This window comes from Polistes fuscatus, unplaced genomic scaffold (genome assembly GCF_010416935.1).
Source record: "Polistes fuscatus isolate 324 unplaced genomic scaffold, CU_Pfus_HIC Scaffold19, whole genome shotgun sequence".
Classification (NCBI taxonomy): Eukaryota; Metazoa; Arthropoda; class Insecta; order Hymenoptera; family Vespidae; genus Polistes; species Polistes fuscatus.
This window is the reverse complement of record NW_025113095.1, coordinates 3,243,675-3,267,387: the sequence shown is the minus strand read 5'-3', so window position 1 is coordinate 3,267,387 and position 23,713 is coordinate 3,243,675. Positions and strand designations below refer to the sequence as shown.

The 23,713-nt window shown below is 28.3% G+C and overlaps 2 protein-coding genes across 2 annotated transcripts in view; both read left to right on the top strand.

Annotated features, from left to right (window-relative positions):
- Positions 1-774: 774 nt before the first annotated feature.
- On the top strand, positions 775-15,006 carry LOC122515684 (facilitated trehalose transporter Tret1-2 homolog). Its single transcript, XM_043633086.1, has 6 exons — positions 775-1,102; positions 9,675-9,861; positions 10,739-10,910; positions 11,215-11,487; positions 12,983-13,291; positions 14,085-15,006. Exons 1-6 carry the CDS (start codon positions 790-792, stop codon positions 14,517-14,519), a joined length of 1,689 nt encoding a protein of 562 aa, XP_043489021.1. The 5' UTR covers positions 775-789; the 3' UTR covers positions 14,520-15,006.
- A 4,719-nt stretch (positions 15,007-19,725) lies between these two features.
- The window catches only part of LOC122515907 (26S proteasome non-ATPase regulatory subunit 2-like), a 16,603-nt gene continuing 12,615 nt past the window's right edge, over positions 19,726-23,713 (top strand). The window contains exons 1-13 of the mRNA XM_043633403.1: positions 19,726-19,761; positions 19,911-19,967; positions 20,075-20,439; positions 20,534-20,710; positions 20,936-21,122; positions 21,213-21,512; positions 21,617-21,699; positions 22,280-22,515; positions 22,598-22,736; positions 22,867-22,987; positions 23,079-23,284; positions 23,453-23,543; positions 23,608-23,700. Coding sequence (XP_043489338.1) covers positions 19,726-19,761; positions 19,911-19,967; positions 20,075-20,439; positions 20,534-20,710; positions 20,936-21,122; positions 21,213-21,512; positions 21,617-21,699; positions 22,280-22,515; positions 22,598-22,736; positions 22,867-22,987; positions 23,079-23,284; positions 23,453-23,543; positions 23,608-23,700 — 2,091 coding nt within the window. The remainder of the gene's footprint in view (positions 19,762-19,910; positions 19,968-20,074; positions 20,440-20,533; positions 20,711-20,935; positions 21,123-21,212; positions 21,513-21,616; positions 21,700-22,279; positions 22,516-22,597; positions 22,737-22,866; positions 22,988-23,078; positions 23,285-23,452; positions 23,544-23,607; positions 23,701-23,713) is intronic.

Sequence of the window (23,713 nt, the reverse complement as noted above, 5' to 3'; positions counted from 1 at the left end):
AAAAAAAAAAATCATCCATTCACATTCATAAACACATATAAACAGACAAATGAAAAACTTCTCAAATAATATTTAATTTAATGAAAAACCAATAATAATAAAAGATTTAATAATTACATATTAATACATTTAATAATTAGTTTAATTTAATTTAATTAATACATTTAATTATTATTACATTAATACATTTAATAATTACATATTAAAATAAATATTAAATTAAAATATTAAAATATTAAATAAAAATATAGTAATAATTAAAATATTAAATAAAATATCTTAAAATTAATTTACGAACACACCCAAAGACAAATACCATAACACCGTATATACAAAATATCGAAAATCTAAAGAATATTTCATAATTCAAATTCAAATCAAACACAAAATCCTTACAATTATTATTTCTACTACGATAAACAACAAACAAATTAGAAATCTGAATAATTTTATGATCAATCCAAACAGGTAGACTATCTCTCTCTCTCTCTCAATTTATCGTAAAAGTCAAATCATATTAATGCTAGCGTAAAAATGACCCTGACATTATAGTATAACATGATCTAACATAATAATTATTTATTTTCAGGGTCGAGGTTTATCGTTCGTTTCTACGGTGTCGTTGCATCCATCGGAATCGGAGAATTACGTTTAACCAGTGGAAGAAGAATAACTGAAAGACAGAGACAGAAACAGAAACAGAAACCAAGACAGACAGAGAGAGAGAGAGAGAGAAGAAGGAAGGAAAAGAGGAAAAGAGGAAAAGAGGGAGAGAGAGAGAGAGAGAAAATGGCCCCCACCCATCGGCAGGAGGAAATAGAGGGGCGGTCATATAAAGAGTATGCTTACAGCCCTGTACCAGTGAGTTCCTCTTCGGCAGTGTACGAACCAACCACCACAACCACCACCACAGATACAATAATAACAACAACAACAACAACAACAAATAATCTTGATAAAGAAACATTCGTTGAAAATATTAATAAGAAAGAAGAAGAGTGCAAATTATCAGCCACGTTTGGAAACGTTAAGGGCAAGTGCAGTGTCACCGAAATGGCTGAGAAAGGATCTACCTTGTTGCAATACGTTGCAGCTGCTGCAGGTCAGTCATTTTTACTTTTTTTTATTTTGTTTTTTTTTAATATTTAATATATTTATTTATTTTTATATTAAATTATATATATAATAATATATAATATAATATTAATATAACATAATAATAATAATTATAATAAATATAATAATAATTATAATATTAATATATAATAATATTGTATATTATATTTATTATGATTTCTTCTATTCTATTATATTATATAAATACTATAATAATACAATTATTTATAATATATATTAAGAAAGATTTGTATTATACTTGTGAAATAATTGCAATGTTTGTAAACGCTTTCATTCGCAAGATTTGTATCTTTCATTTGTGTTTCTTTCTTTTTTTTTTTGGATTACTTTATCTTTTTTATATAAATTATATCGAATTTTTTTAATTAGAACGTATTGTTACGCGTTGTTTGATCGTCACGTTTGAAAGTAAATTTAGTAGGGTTGCGTGAATATTTACAATTTATTTTTATTTTCTTATATAAAAAAACAAAACCTTAACCAACGATGCTGGAACTGTAGGAATTTATTTGAAAAATTACTTAGAATTTTTGTATTGGATAAAAACGAATTTTGAAACATATATTTTCTATAAGTGTTATATAATTTTTAACGTTAACAAATTTGATCGTGAACGTTAAAATTTTAGATACAGTAATATCCAGTTATTATGTTATTATGTTATTATGTTAAATACAAAATTATATATAATACATCTTTCGTGTTAATAATCTTTAATTCTTGTTTCGTTTAAAAAAAAAAACAAAAAGAAAAAAAAGAACCAATCGATTGATCGAATATTTTTAAATGGAAATAATTGATAGAATAAAATAAAGAATTATTGACGAAAAGAGAAACTTTATAAGAATTGTTTCATTTTCAAATGAACAAAATGAACAAAATGATGTGTTGCGAACGCGTTATAATGGGATACGTTTATGGGATTAAAAAAAGATCTAATTGATAATGAAATAAAAATATAATATAATTATTAAATAAAATAAGAATTTGTGTATGTGTGTGTCTGTGTTTGTGTGTGAAAGGGTTCGGATTTGCGTGATACAAATGAGACGAAAATAAACTTTGTTCGATAACACATAAGCAATAAACCATGTATCACGTCCTGACACATATATACACTGATACATACACGCATACACACCTACACGAGTTTCAAATTGTATTAGATATTTTCTTTGTGTCTCTTTGTGTCTAATCGAATACGAATCGTTGCTTACTATTGTTGTTTGGATCATTTGAATTTAATGTTGAAATGGAATTCGTTTAATTGTAAAGTTTACACGTTTGAATTAACGCAAACGTTCCTTTTATAAATACGTAAATTATTCACAAACGAATTTAATATTTTCTCTATTTAATTAATATAAATGAAAATTATATTCCCGGCACGATGAATGGATTCGACAAAAATTCTAGGAATTTATTTGGTTTTTTAAATTGACTCGTTGTGAGACAATTATTTGAAGAAAAAAAGAAAAAATAGAAAAAATCTTGTAATAAAATTTTATTCTTTCTATGGTTTCTTTTCTTTTCTTTTTTTTTTGTGTTTTCGTTAATAAAGTTGTAAACTATTATTTTCTTGGCATCAATTATTGTAAAAAAAAATTGTCTAATCACTTTCAGGTACTTAATTACGTTTTCGATGTAATAATTGTAATAATAACAGGACGTTAGTTGGAACAATTTGTTAATTACTGAGCGCAGTGAACTATTTATGCATGTCATGTTAAATCATAATAATAATAATAATAATAATAATAATAGTTGCTTCCAACCGGTAACATAGATAAATAAATAAATAAATAAATAAATAAATAAATAAATAAATAATAAATAAATGAAAATTAAATTATAAATTTAATATGAAATTAAATTAAATATTAAAATAAATCTACACAAATGAATATAAAATTCGCAAATGAATAATTAAATAAATGAGAAAAGAAAAAGAAGAAAAAAAAAAGATAAATAAAAAGAGAGAGAGAGAGAGAAAGAAATTAATGAAATAAATTAGAAACGCACGTGCGCATTCGCGTGCATTTAAAACAAGCGCAACATTCTGATCGAACTTCGAACTCGATGCCGACGTCCTCGAATAGATGCAACCCACGTGACCGAAAGCTTACGTATAAAAACGTCACAGGGGGTGTGTATTTTAAATTTCACTAATCTATTTTTTTTTTTTCATATACATACTACGATCAATTATTCTATCCCGTTCAAATGACAATTAATTTCACAAATCAATTTTTATTTCTTATTTAACAAACCCAATTCACAATTCCGTGAAATGCAATTAGGCTGTGATGCAATTATTGTGACGAAAATTTTCTTTCAAATATCTCATTCGTTCGAATTTAATATTCCTATTATCAAATAATTATTTTTCATTTATTTTCAATATAAAATATATATAATAATTAAATTATAAAATTAATTAAAATTAATTAAAATAAAATTAATATAAATTATAAAATTACATTATAATATACATATTTTTATATAATTTTTACTATTTATTTTAAATATTATTTATTTATTAAAATATTACTATTTATTTAAATATTATATATATTTTATTTTAAATATTATTATTTTATATATATTAAAAAAACCGATACGCAAAATATTAATCGTATATTTTATTTAGAACTGAACTATGATGTCAGAAAAAATTGAAAATACAACAACTTCACAACTTCTTAAGATAAATTAAATTTTTTAACATAAAAAAAAAAGATAACGTTGAGAACGTAGAGTTAAGTTAAGAAGTATGCAAATAAAAATTGTTAAATGACGTATCGGATCCCCACGCACGTGCTTCAGAAGACTCGAATATGTTAAAGTTCAATAATGTTATGCGATCCTTTCGTTGTCATGTGCCACATAACTTGATTTTGGTTACTATATTTAAAATCATTATATACCTTTATTCGTCTACGTGTCATCTATCGAATTTACGTCTCGCCTAATTGCTGACTATAAAAATAATTAATCCTTTTTTTATATCCTATTTTGAAATATCTATCCATCCACTTGCACTCTTAAGTACAATAATACGTGCTAACGCGTTTAATTTCTATTTATATACGTTCTATATATTAATTCGATCATTTAATCATCGAATTATTTATTATTATTATTATTTATTTACTCGCTTATTATTATTATTATTACTTATATTTATTATTTTTTATATTATTAATTTTTTTATTTTATATTTATTATATTATTACTTATTATTATTATTATTATTTACTCTCCTAATCCGTCTCTCGTATTTTTCTTAATCAATGAAAACAACAACAACAAAAAAACTAATTTATAGAGGATAATAAAACAACAATAAAATGTGTCTTACAATTAGACGAAAACAAATGAATTAGAAATTATTCTAATGTTAGGTGATAGCAATTAATTCGATGCATTATTTGTTACAACAAATTCAATATTTGCGTATAAAATAATGAAATTATTCTTCGAAATAATTTTGATTATATTCGATGACTTGCGTCAATCTTTCAGACAATTGTTTGAAGTGAAATAATTCTTCGATGAAAAAAAACAGGATGCCAATTTTAATGCAACGAATTTGATGTCAATTAATTGCAACACTTAATTGCGACACTTAATATTTATGTTAATAATTTGGTTATTTTTCTTTTTCCAAGAAAGTTCATTTCTAAGTTCTTTCGAATGATCAATTAGTTTGAAATATTAGCAACAGTAGAATTGAAAATTGAAAAATAATTGTGAGAATAGCAATAACGAGAATTGAAAATTGTATTATTTAGTAACTCGCATGTTTGATTTTCTCACCGTCGGAGATTACTATAATGGTTTTAACACAGATAATGAGGAAGTAGTTCGGCTTTATTGAAAGATCTTACATCTCTTACAAGTTGATACTTAAATTTCAATCGTTAAAACCGGATACTAAATTGTTTTTAAATATTTGTGCATCAATTCGTTCCAATTATTTCGTTGTTTATTTTAATTCCAATAATTTGATTTCTTCATTCTCGTTTAGGTCGAAAAAAAAAAAAACAAAAATTTGTTTTTTCGTCTTTCAATTATTAATTTTCGAGAATTTTGAAATCTTTTCGAGTGATTTTTATTTCTTCACTTTTTTTTCTCTTCTTTTTCCTCGTGTAATTTTCCAATCAATGACGTCTCACACGTATTTCCCCTTTGTTATTATTTTTTTTTTTTAATTATTTTATTTCTTATTTCAACGGCTTCTGTATTTTTTTCCTTTTTTTTTAATTATTTTACTTTTCATTCAATGGCTTTTGTTTCCTTTTTTATTTTTTTTTTATCTTACGAACATGTGTTCATCTAAGTGTGTGTGTGCTTGGGTGTATGCACGTATGTTAATAAGCTTAATTAAGTTTTTATTCAAGATGACAGAAAAAAAAACAATATTTTCGATGAAATAAAAAAATGATCAAAAATGTACAATAGGAAAGGTGTTTGTCGTAAAATGTCAAACGAATAATTTTTTTTGTTTCTTAAATCGACACGAAACAACTTTGGAATTCAAGCAACACATTTTGTTCTATAATGATTAAATAATCTTCAAAATTTGGACACACAAATATTATCGATAAATCGGCGATCATTTTACGATCGAAAATACCAAAAAAAAATCTGATAATATGATTAATAATAATAAATACAAATAAAAAAGAATCACCGATGAAAATTACGTAAAAACCCAAAATCTTTTGATACGAAACGAAATTAATTGCGTGCTACTTTTATACTTATTAAATTAATAAATAATTAAATAATAATAATAATAAATTAAAAAAAATTAAATAATAATTAATAATAATTAAATGTTATACTTATATTTATTAAATAACGTGGACACGTGTTGTCTGCATACGTAAGGAATATGTTTATAGTTAAAAAATAAAAACAATATGCATATACGTAAATATGAATTGCATCGTAAACGATAAGAACAACTATGACGAACATAATCACCTACTACGCTCTAACAAATATTATTTTTCTTTTCTCTACGTACACATTTCTCATTTTTATATATTTAATTACAAGTTATCGTACATATATGTAAACACTATTAACGTCATATTTTGTAAAGGAAATATTACGAAATAGTAATACACACGTCGTCGTTTATCAAATTACGAGAAATTTATTATTTGTTTGATATTTTTCTTGTCTATTTTATTTTAGACTCATAAAAAAAAAGCGATTAGAATGATTTCTTCGATGTATTTAATTTATATATATATATATATAAAATCGAATATATTTTTTAATATTCGATAAAAATATAAAATTAAATTAAAAAATGGAGAGACGTGCGAAAGATTTTTTTAAAAAATATATCAAATTTTTCTTCGAATTTTCTAGACAAATCTAATCAAATTACAAAAAACAAATTGTAGAACAATAGAAATTAAATTCCTTTTTCTTGATTTCTTTTTTTATTTGTTAAGGATTATAAAGAAAAGAAATTATTGGAAGGTCGACGACAAACGTCAAACAATCAAACAAATGAAATATCAAATAACCCCAAGAGTATTTTCCCTATTTTAGAAAAGTCAATGAGAAAAATCATTAAAGGTAAATCCAGCATCTTAAGTAGCTAACGTGTCTCATGATAACGACCTATCAAATGTAATTAAATCTAAACTCAAGGTAAAACCTTTAAGAAACTTCTGTTAACCGATAAAATTGATCGCATTGATCACGTTGTTAACTCAAGTGCGATTAGAGATCTTTGAACGTGAGTAATAATTCGATTTATATATATATATATATATATTTGATTTGATTTTATTTAATCACAATACGATTTGACGTCATAAACTTTGAGTTGGCATTTAATAGCGAAAAATATATATTTAAAAATTCTAATTATTAATATAGATTAATTAATTATTATTTATTATTATATATATATATTAAATAATAATATTAATAATTAATATTTTATTAATTTAATTTAATTATATATTATTAATTTAATAATTATATATTATTAATTTAATTTAATTATATATTATTATTAATACTATATTAATATTAATATATATATTACATATATTTATAATACGTCTCTATTAAAAATAATATTTGCGTCTGTCGAATCGTAAAAAAAAAATTCTTAACTGGACTTTGACCTTTCATCTTACGAGAAAGGAAAAAAAAAATTGACAGAAAAAGAAATTTAGAACAACGATAAGAAAAATTCGTGACGTTTATCGTACACGCCCACCAATTTCCTCCGATATTTTCAAATACAATCTCGCGTAATTTGCAAGCCTGTTTTAAACAAACGTGTTATCAAACGAATTTACAAAAATTCGATAATCGATACTATACGTCGAATTCTATTCAAGTTCAATATGAACGTCTTTTATCGATTAATAGGAAATTTCCTATCTGTTGGGAAAACGCTTAATCGAAATATCGTACGACAGAACGAGGTTCATTTCCTTGGCCGTTTGTCTGACCCCTCGTCTGATTCGAGAAATTATTTCAAGTTATTAATCATTATTAATATTACATTTTATTATAATTATTATTTAATTTTTTTAACCTTTCTTCTTCTTCTTCTTCTGCTTTTGCTTCTTCTGCTTCTTCTTTTTCGTTTTTCTTATCTAAATCTTTCCCAATTATTTATTCTTACGAATTTCTTCGATTCGCATTGCAACTACAAAGTAATAACAAATGAATAATAAAAAAAATATATCGAATAACGAACTTTTTTTTTTTTACGGGGCGGCACGCTTAATTTAACCTTCACATGTCGAGACCATGGAAAATTCTTATCGGAAAGAAAAGACAACAATCCAATCGAAAAGAAAAGAAAAAAGAAAAAATGGAATGTTTAAGAAAAATATTCCGGGGACTAAATGTTTGTTCTTTAAATAAAAATCACCGAAAAAAAAGAAGAAGAAGAAAAGAAAAGAAAAAAAGAGGAATTTTCGAAGAAGCATAGAAAATATTTTCCCCTTTTTCTTTTTTCTATTTTACGTTTCCTTCTGCACCCCCACAATCCCCACAAACCCCCTGTCAAATTTCTCAGATTTTAATCGAACGCGAATTCGCGAATTTCGTGCCCTATTGGGCGACGAAAAATATATTTTTCGTCGTAATTATTGTTGTGTCGTTGTTGGCCTATGTCTTCGTCGTTCGATTGACATTTCGCGTGTCAATGTAAAAAAAGGAAAAAAAAAAAATCGAATTCACGTCCGTTTTCTTTGGGTAATCGTTGCGTAATTCTCTTTGCGTTTGAATGATTCGACATACCTCGAAGGCTCGGTCGAGTTGCATAACATCTACAATGTTAAATGATGATGATGATGATGATGATGATGATGATGATGATGATAATGTTATTACATTGCCGTGATTGTGATACGCATGCTGCTGCATTGCGATGCAAAAAAAAAAAGAAGAAAAAAAAAATCAAAGAAAACAGAAAAAAGGAGAAAAAAAATTGATGTAAATAAAAAAGTAAAAGAAAAATAAAAACACATACACAAACTCGACAATCGCGACAATCGATACGAGAACGAAAAACCATTCGTCGAAGATTATCGCGCGTGTTAGATGCCGGTTACGATCGTTTATCACAGTTCTAACCGACACCCCCACCACAAATGGAAAAATCTTGCCACTCTCTTACAAGTACTTTTCATTATCTTACCGACTTTTTCTTTTTTATTTTTTTTTTTCTTTTCCTATGATTTTTTTACCTTTTTTATTCGATTTTTTTCTTTCTAACGCTTGTCTTGTCTTCGAGTTCCCCCTTCCCCTCCCCCTACTCTGACTCCAATGACTCCCCAGACTCCCCAGACTCCCCCTTTTTCAATTTGCTTCACCAGTGACCGCAACATTATATAAAATCGATCATTCCTGACATACTTGGATCGACGTTTTATTTATTTATTTTTTTCTTTTTCTTTCTTTCTTTCTTTCTTTCTTACTTCGATAAAGCGAAGCGTTTGAAGAACGCAGGTTACATGCAGTCAATCCTTAATAAAACCAAAAGCAATTTCAAGTGAAATAAGCGATTATGCAAAAGCCCGTGCTAATTTAACGACAGATTTTATCGCAGAAAACGCCTCCGATGGCTGCCAGCGACAAATTACTGTGTGTGTGAGAGAGAGAGAGAGAGAGATTACAAATAATTTTGAAAGAGTAAAACTTATAGTTTATTTTGTTGTTCTATCAGCAACGTTTAATTATCTTTATGGAAAATTAGCTAATACATATTCGTCCCTGTTTTCTATTTTTGAAAACACATTTGAAATGTATTTTAATTTAATTTCTTTTTTGTTGTTGTTGTAATAGATAAAATAATATAAAATAATTTAGTTCTGTATATTAATAAATAATATGTATAATAAATAATAATAATAATAATATAATAATTGAATTATATTAATAAATAATATAAATAATTTAAATAATTTAAATAATAAAATATATAATAGAATTAAAATGAAATGTATCCTTGACTTAAATTTGATTTGACCAATTTTTTTCAGCGAATTTAAGCATAATGGCGACAGGTGCAATGTTGGGCTGGACCAGCCCAATATTGGGAAGACTCAAAAAAGGAGAAAATACACCTTTGGATCGTCCAATTACGGAAAATGAGGGATCGTGGGTAGGATCGTTGGTTGCTCTCGGTGCTGCAGTTGGAAGTTTCTTAGCAGGATATGCCGCTGAAAGGTATCAATTATTTCATTTTGTATTAATTAAACCCTCTAGCTGCGATGATATGCCATTACGCGTGCGCATAAATTAAATTAAATTACGAAAAAAGAACAAATATTTTTATTAACAAATCAAATTCAACGAGATCTAAATCAAAAATATGATTTTCGTTGAAAACCACTATAGTTGCGTTTCATTTTACGGTTCTTTTTTAAATATTTATTTCGTTAACGTTGAAGTTTATAATTTTAATTAAAATATCAACTATAATATCTACTGAAAATTATTATAGTTGCGTTTCATTTTACGGTTCTTTTTTATTATTTATTTCGTTAACGTTGAAGTTTATAATTTTAATTAAAATATCCACTAAATATCTACTGAAAATTACTATAGTTGCGTTTCATTTTACGGTTCTTTTTTATTATTTATTTCGTTAACGTTGAAGTTTATAATTTTAATTAAAATATCCACTAAAATATCTACTGAAAATTACTATAGTGGCATTTCATTTCATTGTTATTTTTTTATATTTATTTCGTTAACGTTGAAGTTCATAATTTTAATTAAAATATCAACTATAATATCTACTGAAAATTACTATAGTTGCGTTTCATTTTACGGTTCTTTTTTATTATTTATTTCGTTAACGTTGAAGTTTATAATTCTAATTAAAATATCAACTATAATATCCACTGAAAATGACTATAGTGGCATATCATTTCACTGTTATTTTTAAATATTTATTTCGTTAACATTGAAGTTCATAATTCTAATTAAAATATGCATTATAATATCTACTGAAAATTACTGAAAATTACTGAAAATTATAAATAATTTTTGTTTAGTTAATGTTAAAGTTCATAACCCTAATTACAATATGATTTGTCAGATTTGGCCGAAAGTACAGTCTACTATTTTGCATTGTACCTTTTACTATTGGTTGGGTACTGATAGCTACGGCAGCCACTGTTGTTCAACTGTACATAGCTCGATTTATATTTGGTATTGCCTTGTCCTTCGCATTTACGGTCGTGCCTATGTACGTGGGAGAGATCGCAGAGGTAAGGAAAATAATCATCTTCCAAACGAAATCACTATACTAATTAAAGTACACGTTAGATCATATTTCTATTCATGCATCGCAACGTATATATTAGTTTTCACGAAACCTGTGTGTCGAGGTATGAGTTTGCTCATTTTTAATTCTCTGTTACGCGACACCAACGTTGAACGAATGATTTTTTCTTTTCTTTTTGTTTTTTTTCTTTTTAATTGCATCACCGCAAGTAAATTAAATATAATTAAAACGTAAAAGCAATCAATGACTTGATCAAATTTCAAATAACATATCACATATTTTTGTAGACGTCAATTAGAGGAGCATTGGGATCTTTTCTACAATTGTTCATCACTTTTGGATTGTTTTACTCATACGTAATCGGTCCGTTTGTATCTTACGTGGTATTCTGGATCCTATGTGCCTGTTTACCAGTTGTATTTTTCGTTGTCTTCATGATGATGCCAGAATCACCCTATTATTTGATATCCAGAGGTAAAAGGGACGAAGCTGTTGCCGCATTGGTCAGATTACGAAGCACGAGTGAATCTGCTGTACAAAGTGTGGCAGATGATATGCAGGTAAAAATCATCAAAATCCAATAATAAGAATTATTTTCTTTTTTTTTTTGGGTCTTTCTATTTTAATCGTAAATTAATATTTATCGATGTTATATTAATCGATAAATATTTACGCGATAGTTATTATACATACGTATCACGTGCTCGTATTCTCGTGGAATAAATCTTACCAGTTTAATATCACTTGTCTGGTCACGTTCATTTAACGAGGCCTTAGTAAAGGTCGTTCTTTGATCTTAACTAGTGTGTGTATTTGTGTTAGCGAATCATCGAACTCCTATATAATATATTATTAAATTATATATATATATCATATAAGACACCACTGGAACGATTGACGACAACAAATCATCGAATCGAATTTCTAATAAAATTATTACTATATAATAATTAAAAAATAAATATTTATTATAAAAAAATAGAAAAATTTATATATATATATAATAATAATAATAATAATAAAATAAATATAATAAATAATTATATATCTAATATATATATATATATATCTAAAATATAACAGCTTCTCGTGGCGCAAGTGGTAGAGCGTTCTTTCGGTATGCGAAAGATCCTGGGTTCGAATCCCCCCAGTCCTTTTTCGATTTTTTGTTAAACAGCTGAAGCTCAAATTTATTAGGAAAGTTCTTCAAATTGCGTCACTATATCTAATATATCTGTATCTTCTTCTTCTTTAGCCCGTTTGCGCCCAATATTGAGCATAGGCTTCCATTAACGCATGTTAAGGGTTTTTTGACCATAACTCGCCACGCTGGCCCATACGGTTGGCGAGTATAAAATTATAGGATATTTTAAGAAAGGAGAATTTGTGGGTTTGAAAGGAGAATCAGGGATAGGACAATGGTTTCACCCGTATGGTCTTGGGTGATAAACCAAGGCTCGCGTAAGGCAGGGACGCGTCCCTGAAGTAGATCTTTCAACTATCGGGTTCATAGTTGAGTATCTACCCGCTACCTAATAATATATCTATATAATATAAAAATATATATATCGAATATAGAGAAATTTGTAAATCGTCGCGAACTTTAGTGTCAATTAGAATATTTATATTGTACAAGTGTTAATTTTATATCATAACGTGTTTATAGAAAAATTGGAACGGTTATTTCAGTCACGTGTTAGAAAACAATCGTCGAGTCGTGTGCATTATAAGTCAGACGATTGACCTCGTGCACTTCAGAGGAGTTAAAGGCCCTCTTTATCGATCTGATAATAATCGATTCATACATCGTAACACGCTTGCTTCTCTATTGAATCTTCTCTTACGCATATTTTATTTATAGGCAACGAGTAAAATGAATTAACATATAAACGAAATTTTAACATATCGATTAATGGGTAATTATTACAAGTGTTACAGGGCCCCCCCCCGTACAAAAGTTGTTTCGCAATTATTATCATTGATTAATATAAATCTTTCGTATTATTTATTGTTATATATTATAATAATAATTGTTATTGTATTATATTGTTTCAGGCTGCCTACGAAGAATCGATACAAACGCAGACGAAATTTTCTGACCTTTTTACAGTAAAAGCAAATTTCAAAGCACTTATATTCACGGTACTATTGGCATCCTTTCAACAATTGACCGGTATAAACGTTGTCCTATTTTACATGGGTGACATATTTGATGCCGCTAAAAGCTCATTGGATCCAGATGTTGCTACGATTATTGTCGGTGCTGTACAAATTGCCGCATCCTTTGTCACGCCTTTCATCGTTGACAGACTCGGAAGGAAATTACTTCTCATAACTTCCGGTATCGGTGAAATTGTTACTTTGGTAAGTAATTATTTTTCAACGCAAATTCATTTCGCACTAATTTTTACTAACATTTACGTTAATACATCGTAAACAATTGAATTATCGATATTTTGTTGTATTTTATTTTATTCTTCGATCTTGAAATTATCGTCAAAACGGATGTAAGAACGATGCGTGCACGGGTTATTCCCAAAGGTAAAGAAAAAAGATCGAAGAACAAAAAAAAAGAAACAAATTGTACGGGAAGAAGCTAAGTACTAAAACGTTTCAATTAAACGCATTCCGTGAGTTTCTTACTCGAATTCATGGCCAATCTTGTTAAGATCTCGGAACGCGTATAGCATTATAGTAGGTAGAAGAGTAGTTCACGTGACCTTCTATTTGAAAAGGAGTATTCAAGGGAGCCCGCCAATTATTATTCCCATTGGTATTACCGCGAATCACGAATATTTTTTTTTCATACATCTAATTTAAAAATGATTATTTTAAAATGAATGAATTATTCATTATGAGTGCAACGTACAGTAATAATTGTTTTATCCTTATTCAAGGTTACAATTTTGCTGCATATCGTAGAATAATTATGTTTGCATATATATATCTTCGATCGATGAGCACGCATACTCGAGAACACGTGTTGTAACGATGATTCAATCGAATAAGAATTAAAAACCGCGTGTTAACTACTCTATTTGTAATTATTATTATTATTGGTATGTTGGCGTAATGTGCTTGGTGATGTTGCACAGGAGTGATTTCAGTTAGCTATTAACAGACTATGAGAGTAACAGACCAATAACTTTTGTTACAGGGTGCATTGGGTCTTTACTTTTATCTACAAAAATACGAAGACGAGGAAATGGTCGATTCGATAGCAATGCTACCCGTTATATCCTTGGTAATATTCATCACAACGTATTGCATCGGTTGGGGACCATTACCGTGGGCAGTTATGGGTGAGATGTTTGCGCCGGATGTTAAATCAAAAGCTTCCGGTATAACCGTATCGATGTGTTGGTTATTGGCATTCTTCATAACGAAATTTGCCAGCGACATTACCCAAGCATTTGGAAATCACACGACCTATTGGATGTTCGGTGCGTTCTGTTTATTGAGTGTCCTATTCACGATATTCCTATTACCCGAAACCAAAGGTAAATCTTTGAAGGAAATTCAGGACGAATTGAGCGGCATCAAACCGATAAAACCCGAATTCTCCAATTACGAATTGCCGAGCAAACAATGAGATCATGAATCGGGGTCGGAGTTGGTTCGTTTTGTCAAGGACGTTCATTATCCTTTGAAATACCATTACGGGTCCATTTAAAGCACAAAAAATATATATATTATGATAGAGATGATTCGTATCTAGGATTTTGAGATTGTCCTACTTCGACCCTGGGGCCACGATTAGAAAAATTCGATTCGACGATATTTGTTGTTGTCGTCGATCGTTCCAGTGGTCTTCTCATATCGGAAAAATAATAGCGAACCCCAAAACGAGTCAAGATGATATGCTTTATTTTTATCAGTATTGGATGGTTGGGCGGAAGGGGGGAAGGGCCTGGGGTTAGGAAAAGGTCGAGAATTCGATGGAAGGTTTGACGCAACCCTATCGTTGTTTTCTCAGACGTTAGACGTCCTAGAGACGTCAAGGTCGTCTCATTTGTTTCGATCATTCCCAAACGGGAAATACACATACCTTTATCATTAACAATAAGATCGTCATTTTATTATTATATAATAAGGATTTGCGTTACGTGCTATTATTATTATTATTATTATTATACTAAAATCGCGTACCTCTTTTTAGTTTTAACATTTTATTTTAATTAATTGACTCTTCCTTTCTCTTCTTAGTTTTTTTTTTAAACAAATCTATTATTATATTATATATTTATACCGATCGAACGTGTCGTCAATTATAAGAACAAAACAATGATTTTAAAAGAAAATAATTCGCTCAAAAGCGTATATATCCTTAATCGTAAATGTGTACAGAATTGGGAAAAAGAAGAAAGAAAAAAAAAACAAACCGTTATTCCTTCTCGTTTTCAATAATATTATTTTATCTCGTTGATTAATTATTATTATTATTATTATTATATTATGGACTTTTCTTTGGGAAATTGTCTAATTTTAAATGATATGACGTACGGAATAATAGTGTTTTTTTTTTATTAGTTTGCGTGTGCGTGCGCGAGCATTTTTATCTTTTCTTTCCTTTTCTTTACGTTCTTCTTGTTTTTCTCAAAATTATTATTATCAAATCGTGTACGGTGTAATTTGTTATTTTAAATAATAGATTAATGTGCGTGCGCGCGTGTGTGTGTGTGTTTGTGTTTCAATTTTCTTTTCAATTTTTTTTTCAATTTTTTTTTCGGGTTCGGAATTTAAACGATTTACGTGTAAGGTGGGTGTCTATGCAAGTTCCTTCTTTTGCATTGATCGAACCATGAATGTAGGTCGAACTGGAAAACCGGACTGAAGTTCACGATCGATTAATATTGTTGTTATTATTATTGTTATTATTATTAATACCGCTATCACTATTACTACAAATGCTGCTACTAAACTCGTTCAACTTCGATACAAATGTCAATGAAGTTAGTTTATGCGCTTTTATTTCTTTTTTTCCTTTATTATTATTATTATTATTATTATTATATATTATTATTATTATTATTATTACTTCTTGCATAACGCGAACGAGATATTTTTTTAAATGTATTTTCTAACGACGCGTCGCGAATGTTCTTTTGTTTTTTTAGCTTTTTTTTTACCTCGTAATCGATGTTTCTTTTTTTTTTTTGATACAAATCTAAATCGACTTTGTTCGTGATAATGATGATGATGATGATGATGATTTAAATGACAACACGTTGAAAAGATTGTCGTAGATTTGACACATCCGATGCAGAAATATTCAAACTGCCGTTTATTACGTTCGCGATTCCTCAAACCTAGTCAATTTAATTGTCTTGTTTTCTTTTTGTTTTGTTCTTTTTTTTTTTTTTTCTTTTTTTTGTTCTTTTTTCTTTTTCTTATTACTTTTTCTTTCGGTATAAAATAAGTAACGTGGATCGATGAATTTTTCGTCGTAATTTTTGTCTTGTTTTTTTGTTGTTTTGTTTTCTCTTGTTTACACCGTTGGAACAAAGGAAAGGGAAGAAAATGAAAAAGAAATTTGTTCCGGGTGGAATAAAATAATTTTCTTCTCCCCCGACACGTTTTGATCGGCCACTATCAAATTTTTCGTCATTTATATTTAATATTATCCTCCGATCAAGTATTTTTATTTTATCATATATACATAACCTCGACTTTTATATCGTTATTACAGTTATTAACGTTTTTATTATCATCATAAGATTTTATTTTCCCGACAAATGAGAGAGAACCAAAAAAAAAAGAAAAGAAAAAGAAAAAGAAAAAGAAAGGAAGATAAAATTATTTTTTATTAATTTTAGAATATAAAAAGAATAAGAAAAATACAACAACAATAAAACGAATACAGGAAAAGAAAAAAAAAACAAAGAAAAAAAAAATCAGTAAGCAAACAAGCGAAGAATCTTTAGCGCGTGAAAATCTGAAAAAAAACCTAATCGTTTTGAGAGATCTTTTAGAAACGAAATAATTAATTTATACTACAATTGCTGCCGTTCTTGTTAAAAAAAAAAAATGTGTTTTTTTTTTTTATTACAAAGAATGAATATATGATTCCTCCCGTTTTAACTTGCTTGCATACACGCATACTAATACGATTTAACAAGAAGAAATAATCGTTATAAAAGGTAAACTCGTAAAACGTCGTTTACGTTGTTGAGCATGGCTATCGTTCAAGGTTAAAAAACATTCCCGTATATTTCGCGTTACACTTCCTACGTGGATAAAAAGAAAAGAAAACAAAAAAAGAAAGAAAAGAAAGAAACGAAAAAAAAAAAATCCAAATTAAATGCGCAGCACTGTATCCGGATTTTATTTTATTCGTTTTTTTTTTTTTTTTTTTTTTTAAAGAAGAAGAAGAAACAGAAAATGATTTGTTGTTTTCTGCCTTCCTTTTTATCTTTTTTTTTCGCGTTATTACTTTTGTTATCACTTTTTTTTTCTTCTACTTCTTTTCGTTACTATTCGTTTCAAACATTTTATCTATGAAAAAAAAAAAAAAAAAATAAAAGAAAAAGAAAACCAAACGCGAGAGATAAGAAGAAATTTACGATAAACAATGAGAAAAGGAATGGAAAGGAAAAGAAAATGTGCAACGAAACGAATACGGAAACGAAAACGAAGGAAAATTACTTTATTTGATAAATGGATGAATTTTTTCTTTTTTCTTTTTTTTTTTTTTTATTTTTTTCCGTTGCACAGTAATAAAAATAGTATTCCAAAGTGTTTCGCGTAATATTTTTAATTTTTTTTCGTTCTTTTTCTTCTTACGACTAGAAAATATAATATTCATTGCTCGTAGAAAAAGTGCGTGCGTGTGCGTGCGCGTGCGTGTGTGAGTGAGTGAGAAAGAGAGAGAACGCGAATATTGAAGCAATTACCAAAGATTTTAATCTTGCGTTGTATTGAACTCATAAATCCTCGCTATCATCTTTGAATTTTCTGTATATTAGTCATCGCAATTCAAATTTCCGCTAATTAATAATTATTATACTTTTTACGAATACATTCTTCTCGAGTTGTCGATTATTCCTAGTTAATAATAATTGCGCACAACGCGAGACAGAATGGAAAGAATAAAAAAAAAAATGGAAACGAAAAAAAAAAAAAAAAAAAAGAAAAAAAAAAAAAAAAGAATAAAAGCACGCGGTAATCGCAAAACTCGTTGAATTGCGATCATCATTAAAAAATCGTCCGAGACGAACATTGTTTTTCCTTCTCGAAGAAACATTTTTTTATGATGCACGACGGAATAAGAAAAAAAAAAAAATATATAAGTATTCGAAATAAAAATGAAAGCAGGAGGAAAAAATAAAGATCGTAAAAAAAAAAAAAAAGAAAAAAAAAAAAAGAAAGAAAATGTAAATCAATCGCGACGAGGAGGATGGATTCTGGTATTTTAGATTTTTTTTTTCTTATTTGTTTCCCCCTCCAATCAACGCGCTGGTCGCTGTTTTGTGCTTTTCCTTGTTTTACATCGCGTATTTCGGTTTTGTTTATCTTATTTCTTCTTCTCCTTTTTTTTTTTTATTTTTCTTTTTCCAAATAAATCGCGTTTTTTTTTATCAAAATCGTTGACACGCGTGATAAAATGAAACACAAACAAAACGAAAAAAAAAAAATTATCATCGCGAATGGAAACGCGTGAGCAGAAAAAAAAAAACACAAAAAAATAAAAACGAAAAGAAAAAAAAAAAAGAATCATGTTTTCGCGCGTAGATATTTTGTAAAAATTATTAAATAAGTATATAAATGAAAGTAAAATAAATAAATAAATAAATAAATAAATAAATAAATTTTATATATATATAATATTATATTATACAGCATAGAACAATCAATGAGAGATAATGCGTTTTAATCGATGAAATGATAGATTCAATTAAAATGCAATTAATGAATGAACGCAACGAAACGTTGATAATTAAATCAGATTTTTTTTCATTTGATTTAACAATCGTTCGAGTGAGAGCCAGGGTTTCTCAAACTCAATTCTTCAATCATGGGGGATTTTGTTTTTTTTTATTAACCAGTTTCTTTTTTATTGTAATAAAATTGTCATTAAATTGTGATCAATTTTTACGACGTTTAAATTAAATTGCTCAACCAACCCCAACGATCCCCGTACGGGGTCGAGAGTTCATTCAACACTTTGAGAAACCATGATTTGTTTTTAATGAAATTATATGGAAAAATGGTTCGATGATAAATTATTTGATTTTAATGAATGTGATTGAGTGCGAGAGTAAGCGTGGAACAAACCACGATTAAATAAAATATATCATATTTCATATCTCGTAATTGTAAATATTATTTGATAACAAATATAACTATACAAATGTTATTATATATACGTAAAATGTATTCTTAACAAAAAACAAAAATTCTGCACATCATTGTATATACATATCTCTCTTTTATTGGAAATATTGAATAAATTAATAATTTTAAAAATATGTAATATTTTTTATTATTATTTATATTATATTATTATATTATTATTATATATAATTTATATATATATTTTATTACCGATTTGTCCTTGTTCCTTTGAGAAAAAAAAAAGAAACAGAAAAGAAATAAAAAGAAATAGGAAGAAGACAAATTTTCTCCGCCAACGTAACGACCATCGAGAAAAACAAACGTTAATAGAAAAAAAAAAGCAAAGAAGAAGAACAAGAAGAAGAAAAAACAAATCAAACGAGACACTTGTTTGAATTAAAATTTGATTTATTACACGCCATTACGATTGTGATTTTGCATTCAATATCAAAGTCAATATCAAAATGGCTACCTCTCGCAAGGATAAGAAAGATGAAATGGTAAAAAAAAAACAAAGAAAAAAACAAATAATCTGTTCGATTAACGAATTAATTTGTTTCCAATTTATTACTCGTACAAATTATTATTATTATTTTTTGTTTTCTTTCTTTTTCATTTGATTTCAATGAAAAATTTGTTTATATATTAGAATGACGAAGATAAGAGGTTACAAGAAGATTTGTTGCAACTGGTTGACGTGTTGATGGTAAAACAATTTCATATTATTCACTTTAATCACGTTTTTAACGACGAACCATCATCATTCGTTAATAATAATAATAATTTTCTGTTTTTTTTTTCATTTGAAAAAAGGGTAAAGATGAGAATGCTATGATACGTGCATTGACTCATCTTAGAATTTTAATACAAACGTCGACCACATCAATGACCTCCGTACCGAAACCATTGAAATATTTACGAGATTATTATCCACGATTGAAAGAAGTTTATAATAGGATTAAGGGGAAGGACGTTAAAAAATTGTTGGCTGAAATTTTGAGCGTATTGGTTATTGCCGAAACTTCATCGACGATCGGTAAGAGAGAATGTTTGGAATTTTGTTTGAAAGGGTTTGTTCAAAATCCCGGTGAATGGGGTCACGAATATGTCAGACAATTGGAAACTGAGATAGTTGATGAATGGACAAGTGCACCGATCAAGGACGAACATAATATCAGGTTTTTAGAAATTCAATTAAATACAAATAATTACAAGATATTATATTTTGTTTGTTGTTTGTTAAACGATTGGATAATAAAGAATTTCTCATAGATCACGATTAACACCGTTGATAGAAAGTATCGTTAAATTTAATATGAAACACAACGCCGAGATACAAGCCTGTGACTTGTGTTTGGAAATTGATCAAATTCATTTTTTACAAGATTATTTGGATTGTAATAATTTTTTAAGAGTTTGCCATTATTTAACCAGTTGCGCTGCTTACAGGTTAGTTGATAATTCTTCTCATTCAAAATTCAATCAAAATTCTTTAACATTTGTTTGACATATTTTTAATACATAATATTTATTTTACTATTTGGTGTATATTTCATTTAGAATATTTTGAATTCGTTAGACATATGTGTTTTAAATTAATCGATATCAATCGATTGAATACTTTATCGAACAAAATGTTCGTGATTTCTTTCATTAATTTAATATTGAATTTAGCGAAGAAATGGAAAAACAACAGATACTAGAATTCGTATACTATCAGTATATAAGATTCGGTGATTATAGCAAAGCAATGTTAATTGCAATACAATTGGCCAATCCGGAATTAGTATTCAAGTGTCTCACCGCGTGTCCTGATCCTTTGATACGAAAACAATTAGCATTCTTGATTGCAAGACAACAGGTAGAAATAATTCCAATGAATTATCATAATAAACTGTTATCCATTCGATTATCTCATCAATCTTACAATTAAATTTGATTTCCAATTAAGAATCATTTAATAATAAATAAATATCAAGGCGACGATGCGGATGAAATCGAAAATATTTTAAGCAACGGACACGTAAATGGTCACTTTCAAATATTAGCGAGAGAATTGGATATATTGGAACCTAAACTTCCGGAAGATATTTATAAAACGTGGTTGGAAACTGGAACGAGACGAAATATCGATTACGATTCTGTCAGATCTAATTTAGCTGCAAGCTTCGTTACTGCATTTGTCCATGCCGGATTTGGGGAAGACAAACTTATGTCAAATACCAAAGATTGTTGGGTATACAAAAATAAGGTAAATTAACGTCAACCTAAATTGTCAATTTAATCCTTCGGTTGCTAGCTAATCCTTGATATGGATGATCAATTGGTTATGTTCATGAATATTCAATGTTTTAGGGTCATGCTATGTTATCGGCAACAGCATCCTTAGGATTAATACACCTTTGGGATGTGGATGGTGGATTAGTACCAATCGACAAGTAAATTTGAATATATTTGTTATAGTCCAAGTGGGAAATGCTGAAATTATGAACAATGCCAGGTGTTTTTAGGCAATGCAGGAAATAGAAGAATTACGGACTTTTCCTAGGCATTGTACATAATACTTAGATATTCTATAGAATACCAAATGCTATTTAGGCAATGTAGAGAAGAATACACACCCTAACCTCAACACACACACAAACACACAAAAACGAGTAAATGTTTTATGTAGGGCCCACTGTTATTTAACGTAGTAGAAGATTATTACATTAAGACCGATATTCATAGAAATTATCATAGAAAATCTGTATTTTTTGTTCTTTATCATAATGGAAGATAACTAGGTTTAAAACAAAATGTTTCATATCTGTTTTCTTACTTTACCGGTTTCTCATTTGTCATTCTAAGTAATATCTGAGAAATGTGGGAAATATGAATACATTTCTTACACTTCAGTTTTTTTTTTTTGGCATTGTTTATAATTTCGGATTTCTCACATTTGGACGATAACATGTATTATATTCTAAGTTATAATTTAATCTGAATAGAAAATGAAAAATATATTATTTGAATTAGATACCTTTATACCAATGACGATTACATTAAATCAGGTGCCCTATTGGCAATCGGATTGGTAAACTGTGGAGTTAAAAATGAATGCGATCCGGCTTTAGCATTGTTGAGCGATTATGTTCTCTCTGACAATCTAACTTTACGAATTGGTGCAATTTTAGGATTAAGTTTGGCTTATGCCGGATCGCAACGACCCGTTCTTGGGGAATTGTTCATATCTGCATTGAACGATAAACGAAGTAACATTTTTTTGTTGGTTTGGTAATTAATCGAATTTGGTATATTTTGAGAATAATTGATTAATTTATAATTGATTTGTAGGTACGATGGAAATTGTTGGATTGTCGGCTATTGGTTTAGCTTTGGTTTACGTTGGTACTGCCAATTCTAATATTTCATCTGTCATATTGCAGAAATTATTAGAACTTACATTAGAAGAACTAGCCAATACACATTACAGGTTATACATTGTATAACGTTCATTTATAAAAAAAAAAAAAAAAGAAAAGAAAAAGAAGAAGAAAAAAATGAATAGTTTTCAATTAATTTCAATAACGATAAGCACACGTAAACAGGAATCTTTTAAACAGGTTTTTATCGTTAGCCTTGGGACTACTTTACATGGGTTGTCGCGACATTATTGATACACCGTCAGCTGCATTAGAAGTTTTACCGGAACCGTACAGGCTTGCTTGTCAAACAATGTTACAGGTTTAATGAAAATTTATTTATTTGTTTTTACATTTTATTCGAAAAAAAAAAAAAAAAGAAAAAAAGGAAAAAAACGTTTCGATTAATTCAGATTTGCGCGTACGCTGGAACTGGCGACGTTCTAATCGTCCAAGAACTTTTAAGGATTTGTTCAGAACCCAATAACGGGAAGGACAGTATTTATGGTACACCAATTACGACTCCAGTCGTCAGTTGTTGCGATCATGGTAAACGTACGGGGTTTACCAATCAATCGGCTGATGATACTCAAGCAAAGAACAAGACACCTGATTCGAGGTAGAAATATTTCATTAAGTTAACTGCAACTAATTTGGAAGACAACAGCATTAAATTCGGGCAATAGTAATCAAATTGTTTTACGATCTGATATTATTCCATATTAGAATCAGTTATTATACACTATTAATAAATACATTAACAAACTCAAATTAATAATAAAAATAGAGAAATTAGGATGTCACAAGCAATAGCGTCGCTCGGTGTAGGAGTTGTTGGACTCGGTGAAGGCAAAGAAAATTCACGAATCTTTGGACAGGTAAATTTAAACAATAAATAAATAAAACAAACAAACAAACTATAAATGATAATTTTGTAAACAGGTAGGACGATATGGTCCGACACAAGCAAGACGTGCGGTGCCCTTAGCAATGGCCCTTTCGTCACTTTCAAATCCAGAACCAGCATTGTTAGACGTTTTAAACAAAT